Consider the following 12277-nt stretch of genomic DNA (forward strand, 5'->3'; position numbering starts at 1 on the left):
TTATTTTGTTTTTACACGTTTGTTAATGCACATATCTAATTATAAATATCTCAAATTGTGTTTAAACTTAGATTAAAAATTATAAATGTTAATAAAAAAATTAACATTGTGACGAATCAAAAACATCTCACTTAACTACACTTTAACTTATAAATTAAAAACAAAATACAAATAAAGAATAATTGATGTATAATGTCATAAAAATTAAATAAAACAATAATAATAAATTGAATGGGTTATGAGATTAGATGAAAGGCAAGTCTTGTACTCACAAATCAATTTACATCAAATTGATTATAAAAGGGATTTCAATCAAAATGGATCTATAAATTCGATTCAAATCATATCAAGTCTATTATACTCGCACTTACTTGAAATGGACTCCATTAATAGTAACTTTCAATTTAGGAATGATTGACTTGAAATATTCTATAACACCGCCTTATAACAAAAAGGAAGCAATTAACAAGCTTTTTTTTATCTCTCTACAATTTAGTCAATCTCCTACTACAACTTTACTAGACTTGAATTTTTAGTAAAGGTGAAAGAACTTTTTAACACAAATATTCTCTTTTTTAATAAAATATATATCGGGTAAAGTCGGAGAATCTCCATGAAATAAACTTTTATAATAGATAATGAGAATTGAACTTTTTTTAAGTGTCGAGAGAAGGGTCTTGTTAAGTTCACTTGGTTTAAATTGATATAATTTTTTTTTTACTGATTGAAATTGATTTTTACTGATCATATATTATTTTTATTAATTATAATTATTTTTGACTGATTAAAACTAACCAACACTTATTTTTACAGATTATAACTGATTTTTTATTATAAATTATAATTAAATTGTGTTGACTAAAACTGATTTTTATTAATATTAACTAATTGTAAATAATTTTTAGTTATAAAATATAACTGGTTGTATTGATTAAAACTAGTTGCTACTATTTGCAACTGATTTTTATTGATTGTAACTAAGTTCTACTGATTAGTTATTTTTTAATACGAATAAACATGATCAAAGTCATTACTTAGTCTAACTCATGATTCTCAAAATGCAACTTAATTAAAAAAAAAAAATCCATCACAAAATGAAAAAGAAAAGGTAGCCTTCATTTTTATTATTATGACAAATGCAAAAGGCCATCTTATAAATACAAGTTTTTCACCTCATAGTAAAATTCACCTTCACCAACAAACCACTCACAACATCATTTTTCCTTGAGACTTAAGACACCCAAAATTAAAACCAAAATACACCAAAAAAGTAAAAATAAAAAGATACTCCTAATATTAATAAACTTAAAAATAAAAATAAAAATAAAAAGTGGAATTTTATAAGGTGGAGAAAAAAGATTGAAAAGTGAAGAAAAGACACTACTCCAAATAGAGTACTACTACTCATGGTGATATAGTCATAGTCTAGTAGTAATAGTAGTGAATCGGGAATTGAGACATTGGTAGGCCCCACCATCACTAACACTCCAGCTCATCACATCAATCCCTCTACACTGATGGGCTGTCCATTGGTTAGGTATGGCCCCACCTCTTCATGTTTACCAAACCATTCCTTTCATCCTTATCATCTTCACTGAGTCACGAGTTGACTCCCCCCCGAGTTACTGAGTTCTTGGCGAGTTGCCAAGCAGAAGTTGTTATCAATGGCCTACTATGCCAACCCAACATCAGACATCCATTATTCTCCACCACACCATACCCATCCCCACCTGCAAAGAAATCTAACAGCATACTTGCTTGTTTGAATGCATTTGAACCAATATGAACTGGGTTAAACCCAGCTGAGTTGAACCGAGTTCTCCATTGACTCAGTGTTTCATGTCGCTCAACTCGGTCAGTTCCTTCACATGCTACAACGTTGCATATCTGCCGGCCAAGATATACCTCCGACATCATCTTGTCTTGGCTATCAACACAGCTTTCTAATGAGTCAAAAAGTGTTGAGTAATAATGGAGTGCCTCGTTGAATCGGTCTATGAAAACGGGTCCGTTATGGTCTGCTTCCTGTTCAACAACTGTTACAATTACGGGTTTTACTTCTTTGATTAAACCCAGAACTTTCTCAATCGCTCCTGGTTTAGCTAGTAATCGGTGTAATTCAAAGACGGAATTAACCGCCACAACTTCGGAATCTGGTCGAAGATCAAGCAAAGAAGATTCCAGATCGGTTAAACTGTTGGCTACAAATCCACGGTATTCAAACTGGATTTGGACCGAGTCAGCGAATTGGGCTAATTTCCAACCAACTTCTTGTAACCGGTCGGAGTTATCCGGCGATGGAGGTCCGATTCCGGTTAACCGGAAAGCAGGAGGACCTTCAGGTCGAAGAGCTAAAGCTTGCATCAATGCCGGCCATTGCATACCTTCTTTCATACTGAAATCGATTACATGGACCCGTTTTTTGCCGCTAAAAGCCTCTAAAATGGCTTGATTTGCAGTGAAATGAGCAAATTTAAGATCTGGGCATGTTTCATAGAAATGCATCTGTAACATATCTGATAAATTATCATCATATGGAACTCCAGGACATAATTTATACACCCTTCTTGCAAGAGCTTCAGCAAAATATGTCGCAACTTTTCTCATGGATCCGGTTTGAGATGCAGCTAAAAACCCTATTTGTTTCACAAGAGCTTCAGCTAACGCCATGTTTTGTTGGTCAAGTGCTTCAGCACAAGCCATCAAAGTATGGACCAATCTTATACCATTTTCTTGTGAATCAACCAGTAAAACTTGTCTAGATCCAGACCCAGATCCGGATACAGCTATATCCATGTTTGAATAACTAGAGGGTTTTAATCTTTTAGCCTCTCGTGATGAACATGAACTACTAGTTGTTATACTAACCAAGCTATTACTGCTGTTACTATTATTATTATTATTATTAATGTTATTATTGCCGCCATTAATGAGCATACTGCTAGATGATGATGATGATTGTTTTGGAGGAGTTAAGATAGCTTTACCTGGAATAGCTTTAAGATCATAATCCGAATACGGGTCGGTAAAAACTTGAGAATTTTGAGAAGGGTTTCGAATCGGATCTACGATTGAGCCAATTGAAGGAGAAGTATCAAAACTGGTAGCTGGATTGAACCCAGAAATCACGGATTCTAACCAATTAGACAGATCTGATGGATTATAATGAACAGTATCAGAACCAAATTGAGGAAGTCCATCTTGACGAACATTCCCCATAGCTTGTTCAAGCTGCTCCAATTTCTGAGCAACTTCCGCCATATCTGATGACCTAACCTTGTACCCCAAAACGGCAAGCAACTCATCAACACCAGCATCGTTCTGAGCTCCATCTTCCCACATCTTTGACTTACCTAACGGAGGTTTTCCGGTGGAAGGATCTAGATTGTTCTCAGAAAAGGGGTGTTCCCTCTTCATCTAGAATTTTTGGTGATTATAGAGATAAAATTTTCAAGTAATTTTTGTGGAAATGGAGGAAGATTGAAATGGATTGAGATTTTTTTCTCTCTCTTGCTTTATTAGAACCAAAAATTTATGAGAAGGTTTTATTGAGGAAATTGAAATGAATAAAATAAAAAAGGGATAATAATAGAGGAGGTGAAATCAGCTTTTTGGGAAGGGAAGAAAGAGAAAAAAAGGAATCTTTAAAATTAGGGGATTGCTTGGTTTATTCGGTAGTGATAGTACGACCATTGCTGATTACGTTTGTGGATCAGAGAACATAGAGAGAGACCGTTCAATATTAGCTTAGCTACTTCTATTCACCGAGTAGTTTAGCCGTGTGAAGTGTTATTGTTTGGCAAATTAATTTATTAAATAATTTTAGTTTATTTTGATAAAAATAAATAATTAAATGGTTAAATCAGTTAGTGTAAATATTTGATGAATTAACTGGTTGAAATACTATATCAGCTATTAGCCGTTTGCCAAGCACCCTCTTAGTATATCGCGTGTTTCACGACATTCATTATATTTAACAATAACGCTATTTATCTTTAATTTTATTTTGATAATTATGACTCATATATAAGAAATAATAGTCACATGAGATCTTGTTTTGATCGTAATTTAATGTGTAATTTTCATAATTTTTAGTTTTTAAAATAAAGATATTTAATATCAAAATATAAATTAAATACCGTGCTAAAAAAATATAGTAAGAATTGGGCAACGAAGGAAGTAATTAATTTACTAAATAATTAAGTACTTCATGGTTTTGAAAAGTAATTTGTGAATAGCAAATACATGTAAGCTTTATATATAATATTTTATGCGGGTAATTTATGTTGTGTGTAAATAATTGGGTGTTTGGCAAATAGGTTATTGAACAATCTTTAGCTTATTTAGACATAATTAGAATTGGGAAGTTAAATCAGTTATAAATCATTGTTGCTAATATTTGGTAAATTAGCTGGTTAAAATAGCTTATTATGATAAATAAGTTGTTTCGAACAAGTTGTAGTCTGTAGAAAGTAGTGAGTTTAAAATTAGTTGGTTAAACCTGTTAAATAAAATCAATTAATGAAATCAATCACTAAAATTAGCTACACCTACTTCTTCTTTTTTTAAATGCATTTAATCACCTTTTTACTCTTTTTTCAATCGATTTTATTTCGAGTTATACAAAACTAAAAATTATAAAAATTAAATATTACGAAACGTTAAGGAAACTAAAAAAAACTGAGTAAGTAGTATTATTTTTGAGTGGTTTGTCGAACACTTAAAAATGTTTTTCCCAATGAACAGTATACTCATGGTACTCATACTGATACTCAGGCTTCTAAATGAACAACGCTCGTGATGGGGCGCAGGGACCAAGGAATTTGACAGCTGGCCTAACCTCCCTTCATCAGGATAAACATCGAACTCATTTTTTTATTTACTTAACAATGCTTTAACAATTTTACGCTTCCTTTTAGTGGTTGATATTATCCCTAAACTCTTATTAATATTATAATTGATACTATTTTATATTTAATCTATTAGTTTCATTTAATTTTTCACACTTGTTGAGATAATATTTTAACCTTTAATTATCTAATTATATTTAATTAAAAATTATAAAAAATTGATATTAATAATTCTTGTATTGAGATAAATTAAACAAGATCTCATATGACTATATTTGAACTTATAGATTAAGAATAAAATACAAATTAAGAGTGATAAGTGAATAGTGACAAAATAAATGGAAATTTTTTGATATTGTTTATCGATTACTATTAATTTGTACTTTATTTCTAGTCTATAAGTCAAAACATAATTAAATGAGATTATGTCTGATTCGTCTCAATGCAAATTTTATTAATATCAATATTTTATAATTTTTAATTAAACACAATTTGAAAAATGTGTGCATTGAATATGTACACCGATAAATAAGCAAAAATCAAATTGGATGATAATAGAATAATAGTGAATGTGAAGAAGTATTGGATATTAATATATTATACTGATGATGATGGTTATTGATATTGGGGTATTTGTCAAATGACAATTGGTTGTTAACTGTTGATTTTTTAGTTGGCTTGTTTGACTAACTGAATTTTTATTGTTTGTTGGATTTTAAGATACTTAGACTAACCAACTTTTTAGGTAGACATCTGCTAAAATTATGTATTGACTGTTGGTTGTTTATTAGACAAAAAGTGAGACTACAACCTAAGAGACATTAAAAAAGCTCTTAGCTTTTTTATTTTGACTTAAAAATTATTGTCATTTTTTAAGACGGGTTGTCTACAATATTGTCATGTTGGACAAGTAGTTTTTGGTTTGGGTCATTCTCAAATTGGGTTGTGTCAAGTTTAGATTGGATTCGTGTCATCCCAACCGATCAACGATTGTATAAATTTGAAAATTTGAAATAGATAAGATTAATTATAAAAAAGCACAAAATAAGAGCTAAATGAACTTATTTCCAAATATAAGCATCTGATTTCCAAACCTGAGGTATAGTGTTGTTCGCACTTACTAACTACGAATAAGTGGTTTGATTTTTAAAAAGCCAAAGAAGTTGTTCGCACTTAGTAACTGCGAACACCATCGTGCCTAAATACAGCAACAGGTCCCTTAGTAAGTGCGAACAAAGGAGCCGGGTCAACTGCGAACAGGGGGTTGACCTTGTTTGACCAAGTTTTCCTCTGTTCGCACTTAGTAAGTGGAAACATCTTGATTGACTTTTTTTTTACCAACTTGTCCAGTACCGATGAGCTTTGATGCTGAAGGTGCTTACATTTGGAAATAAGTTCATTTAATTTAGCTCTTATTTTGTGTTTTTTTTCATATAATTTATCTTATCGATTTCAAATTTTTTATAAATTTAAGGCTTCAACAAATCAATGTTGGTTCAAAAATACAAATATTGATTTAAATTAAGTAAGTGTTGACTAAGACTAACAATGTGAAATTGAAAAAGTTCACAGAAAACAGGTTAATTTGGTCAAGTTTGAATTTCAGTAGGATTTGACCTAGTTTTGTTTAGCAATATTGGGTCTGACATTTACGGATTACTGGTCAAAGTTTTCAAGTTGAGACCCACTTATTTCCTGTTATGTTTCAAATTAATTTTGGGTTAAAATTTAACACGTCTAGATAAAAGTTAGTAAAGCTGATAAGATGGGTTGGTTTAAAGTTTAAACCTTTTGGGTATGCAATATTGTACAAGGTGTTTAACTGCATATAGAACCTTTCAATCAAGGGTCTTATGTAGCTTTTCTATCCTTTTAAGTTTGCACAAAATGACAATTTTTGTACATATTTATGTCAAATGATGTAAACTCAAAGAGACAAAAGGAATATTAATTTACATACATCATATTTTCGTAGATCCAAGAGAACGTGGGAGGAGCAAATAAAAATTGATTTGCGAGAATTGCACCTCTTCAAGGACACGACCAGAGATAGCAATAGTTGAAGATGTCGTACTCGTATTTTAGACTTTTGATAGTTATCGTCTCTTTAGCCTTTTCTACCTTAATTATCTATTTAATTTTTTTAGTTTCCTTTACGTGATACTCATTTATCTTTAATTATTATCATGAGCCATGACTCAGTTACAATTTTAATGTGATTTGTTCATTGTAGGTGCTTTCCAAGCGAGATATATATATACCGCTTACTTTTCTCTTTGCATGGCTCATTCTTTCGGGGTGTTACCTGAGTGTGCATAGTCCTTTTTGCCATTTCCTTAGCAGGAGTACGGATAAAGTATGTCTGCTAACTTCCTCCTTCGAACCTCAACCTATGGGGGAAGTTGGGTTAACGATGATAATAATTTTTATTTTATTTTACGTACTTAATTTTAAGTCATATTGATTATTTTAAAATTATAAAATAAACAAAATCTCAAAAATATTATATTTTTACTACATCATTAGTGATAAGTGATATCTTAAAAAATCAATAAACTAATCCAACATCACAATATAAAAGATACAACAAAATTAGTTTTAAGGATACAACATCCTTCACAAAGTAAGTCTTAAATAAATTTAATATTTTTTTATTTTCTACTTAAATCACTCAATTATATCATATAAATAAATAAATTAATTAATTAAGTACAGAGTTTTTACAAACTTCACATCAATTGCTATCTCTCTATCTATCAATAGTTACTACTTACTACTCTACAACCATAAAAAAGGAAAAGGACCCAAGAACAATGCATTCTTATCCAATCTTATGAGAGCAAATTAGTTGTTACAGTCATGCCTAGATTTAAATATTGGGTTATTAGTTTAAGTAGAACTAGTTAATGGTAATCCCTTTTTTACTCATTTTATAATAATATTATTCTTATTATTTTATTAGGAGTATTTCTCAAGACTTATGTATTTTATAAGTATTTTCTAAAAAAATCAGATTTGATAAGGTTTTGCTTAGTTTGAAAAGGAGAGATAGTTAAAGTCAACAATTGAATAAGCAGGTTAAATGAGGGAGTAGTGACTGTACCTTTCAATTTACTATTTGCTACAAGATTCATCACCATTATCATCCTACCCAATATATCCCGCTCATAAAAAGGTCAGCGTCTAGGGAGGAAAAGACGGCGAAAACTCATACCCATAAAGGAGAGCGCGACTAAAAGAGAACCGGCCAAAGGAGTCCCCCGGCTCGAGAAAGATAAAAAAACGTGATTACACGTGAAAGATAACTTAAAAGCCTATAAAAATAAAAGTAGAACCACTACAAAAAAAAAAAAAACAAAGAACTAATAGAAAGAAACGATAAAAGCAAGAGGTTAAGGACATTAAAAGATAAACTAAAAGAACATTAATAATCTAAGACATGGATATGACGATAAAAGCAAGTATAAAACAAAGATTAAGTGAGATAAATTATTGAAGGTAAAATTTTTATCATGATATTTTATTTTTTTAAATATCTGCATAGTTGATAAAGTTTTATTCAAATACTGACAATAATTTTATGGTTTTAAATACAAAGTATCAATAGAAAATTATTACTAGTAGAAAACATAATATGTTTATACATACTATGTTTTGACAAATATTATCAGCTTTTAATCTTTTATTTTAAATTATATTTTTTATCATTAGAAAACATGTTTAAGATTGATAAAATTCATGAAAATACATATTTATAATTTAAAATTTTACTATTATTATTATTATTATTATTATTATTATTATTATTATTATTATTATTTATTAAACATTAGTTAGGTTTTTTTATGTTTTAATATTACTAGAATATTTTCTACGTAAATTGCTTTGTTTAAAGCAATAAAATTAAGCAGATGATTGAAGAATTGACAAAATTAATAATATTTATTATGATGATGAACAGAAGCTAATTATAATATTTTCGAGCTAATTTTTAGGTTTTTTAAAATTTGGGTTGGTATATATATTTTGAAGTTTAAATTTTGTCAATATTTAGCTATTTTAAGCATAAAATATCTAAAATATTTGAAACATGAATTACAGATATAATTTGTTACCTCAAGATTTGACACGTTTTAAACGCTTATGAAAGTTTTGGTTTAGATTCTACCTTGTAAGTATTTCTAATAAAATTAAAGATTTTAAAATATTTTAATTGTTTAGGATTAATCTAAGAGATGATACGATGACATAATTATTCGGAATGGTATTTTTCCACCGTTAAATACTCACTATCGATTAATTTTTGGTTAATATTGGGTAGTAAGATATACAATTATACATACAAGTTTTACATGATGGATATTTATCGAAATTATGTATGGTGAGAATTTTTTACTTTTAATTTATTTATAGTTCAAATGCCTTATGGGTTCTCAAGTTTTAAAACTATTTATTTTCGTTGTCTGTATTTGTAAAGCTGGTTTAGTTTTCAACTTAATTTTACCTTCTTTCTATTTGTACAAAACTGTATTCCTAGACTTGAAGTGATATTGTGCGAAAGATTTTAATGTGAATTTATAAAGTATACTTTATATCACATCTTAGTTTACATAAGTTTTAGTTTTCAATTTTTTTTTCCTTTTTAGAGTAATAACTCATTCATCCTCTGTCTGTTAATGTTGGGATGAGTAATCCCACATTGATAAATTGAAAATGGTGTGGTGCACACTTTATAAGCTATTGGAGACCTTCTTCTCATTGCCACATGGTTTTAGGATGGTATATATCTCCTTAGTTTATAAAGTGTGTGCACCTCGTGTCTCCCCGTTAACGTGCTGACATTCACAATAAGTCCAGCCTAATTTAACATGGTATCAGAGCCGATAGTTCGATCAAAATTTAAAAATGGTAGGTCCGAAAAGAATGACGTTCCTACCCTAATTGATTACTCTCACATGCAAACTTGACGAGCGTTCGCATGTGAGGGGGGTGTTGGGATGAGTTATCCCACGTCAACAAATTGAAAATGATGTGCACGCTTTATAAGCTACTGGAGACCTTCTTCCCATTGCCATAGCCCATATGGTTTTGGGATGGTATATATCTTTTTGGTTTATGAAGTGTGTGCACCTCGTGTCTCCTTGTTAACGTGCTGATATTCAAAATAAGTCCAGCCTAATTTAACAGTTGAGAAGCTGGAGATTTCATGTTGTTAATGTCGTAAATTGCTCAATAATGATATTTTTGCAGTTTGTCTTGTATGAAACCATCTTACCGTAAGACAGATCAACGCAAAAGACCATTAATAAAAAAACATTATATAATACAATGGAAACTGAATTTTAGCTTATATAGAAAGCAATTTTTTAAATAAATAATTTAAATTAACTCAACTAAAATCATCTCATAATTCTTCTCATTATGAGTCAATAAAAAATTAACTACTATATTTTTAGTTTTTAACAAATTTTCTTCTCATCTTATTTTTAACAAAATGGGCCCACTTATCTCGAGGAGAGCAAACAAACCGCATCAAATTTTGTGCAATCTAGTTATCGATTACACTAATACACAAAATAGCTATGAATATGTTGTAGATCATATCATCAATTGGTTTTTTATCATAGTTTTATGGAGAAGGAAAGAGGAAAAACCGCAAGAATTAACAGTACAAGTTGCATACCAGAGAAATTTAATGCTACCCGTGGCCGGCCGTATGACGGCAAGAGAATCCTGTACTCCGTCTTCTCAAAAAATTCAAAAGTATTCCCCCAATTTACTAGTATTATTCCATTTTTTTTTTAACGTTATTCATCTTTTACTCTTAATTTGTATTTTATTGTTAATCTATTAATTAGAACATAGTCGAGTAAAATATTAATTTTTCATAATTTTTAATTATGCACAATTAGATGTATTAAAAGTTAAATAAATATATTGAATAGAAGGCGTAAAATAAATGAGACGTTTTAATATTTGATAATTAATTGCCTATAATTAAAAGTTTATAAATAATATTTTATTTCGAGCGTCTCAATTCTCAGAAGGGGCCGTGATATTACCCCATTTGGAATGAGCACTATTAACTGCACGCTTTTCTTTGCTAATTTAATAGTTGAGAAAGCCTTCACATTTATCCTTGTTACTCATCCTGTTTCTTAAAGAAATTGTCATAAAAAATATTACAAAAATTAAGAAAAATATAATATTTTAAAGGATATATATTGCAGTGAATAATAAATTTAATGGAGGAAAAGTAAAGATCATAAACATTAAAAAAATATTAAAAAAATTAGTAAAAAAAAATATGGAAACCACAAATCCACAACTATTGAAAAATGTTTTTATGAAATTAGTGGAAGATATGTGGGAATTATAAGTATTATTAATTATTAAAATATTAAAATGATAATGGACAAGGTTAATTTTAAGATGTCTTTATGAAAATAATAAATAAACTAACCGGAACGAAGAGAGTATTAAGTAGTATAGTTTAATTTTATTTTATCTTTAAAAACAATATTTAAATAGTTTTTTTATATTAGGGTTACACCTTAACTTTGTCTGGTGGAAAAAAAATTAAGGGCAAGACGAATTAATTAAATGAACGTTGTAATCCATGCATAACTTTGTGATCGATGAGTTTTTTTCTCATGCTTAGCAGTAGCACTTATATTTTAATTTAACCTAATTTGTAATGCTTTTGTCACATAAATACTTGATCGAGTCATCGAGTATTGACATACCAATTGGTTATCAAAATACACGACTAAGTATTGCTGCACTCCAATATTAATGACTTTGAAAATTTAGAAAAGTATTGATCACATAATCAATCGGGTATTCATAAAATTGTGTCAATTTTTGACGTTTTTATAGTTTATCCATTTGTCTATTTATTCATCTCTTTTATGACTCCAAGTCTCCAATAAAGTCAAGTTGTCTATTTTTTTTACATATTTGCATGCAAAATAATTAAGGATGTCAAACTTCCAAGACATACCTAAAATCAAGTGGAAACAATATAAAATCATAAAAGAACCTTTAAACATGATGTTAAAGAGGAGAATACATATAAAACTTAAGTGTATTATTGAGCACATAAAATGGGAGAATAATCATATGACCTATAGACTATCATAATAGTGAATTTCATGGGTGTTAATCCATGCTACTTATGTGACTTATGTCATTATTTTTAGTGTATTTTTCCCTTTGACAGTCATAATCTGCATTTTTTGGTGTGATTCATCCTCAGTATTTTTGCTGGTGAGAATTCGTCTTTGGCTAATTGCAAGTTATTGCATAGAAATGTGTACATTTTGTGACCATTATATAAAGTAAACTTATCACCACAAGAGTTATAAGAAGCCATTTAAAAAAGCATCAGATAAATAGCATAAGAAAAAAAGGAAGAGAAAAAGAGA

At 29.5% G+C, this 12277-nt stretch overlaps 1 protein-coding gene across 1 annotated transcript; it reads right to left on the reverse strand.

The window, feature by feature from the left end:
• Window positions 1–1095: 1095 nt before the first annotated feature.
• On the reverse strand, window positions 1096–3763 carry LOC130821110 (DELLA protein GAI-like). Its single transcript, XM_057686750.1, has one exon. The coding sequence runs from the start codon at window positions 3415–3417 to the stop codon at window positions 1600–1602; it is 1818 nt and encodes a 605-aa protein (XP_057542733.1). The 5' UTR covers window positions 3418–3763; the 3' UTR covers window positions 1096–1599.
• Window positions 3764–12277: the final 8514 nt, after the last annotated feature.

The sequence above is a fragment of the Amaranthus tricolor genome, chromosome 8 (assembly GCF_026212465.1).
Source record: "Amaranthus tricolor cultivar Red isolate AtriRed21 chromosome 8, ASM2621246v1, whole genome shotgun sequence".
NCBI classification, from domain to species: Eukaryota; Viridiplantae; Streptophyta; class Magnoliopsida; order Caryophyllales; family Amaranthaceae; genus Amaranthus; species Amaranthus tricolor.

What these genes read in the sequence shown, in the direction of transcription:
- LOC130821110 (XM_057686750.1), bottom strand. Translation starts at nt 3,417, where the DNA reads ATGAAGAGGGAACACCCCTTTTCTGAGAACAATCTAGATCCTTCCACC.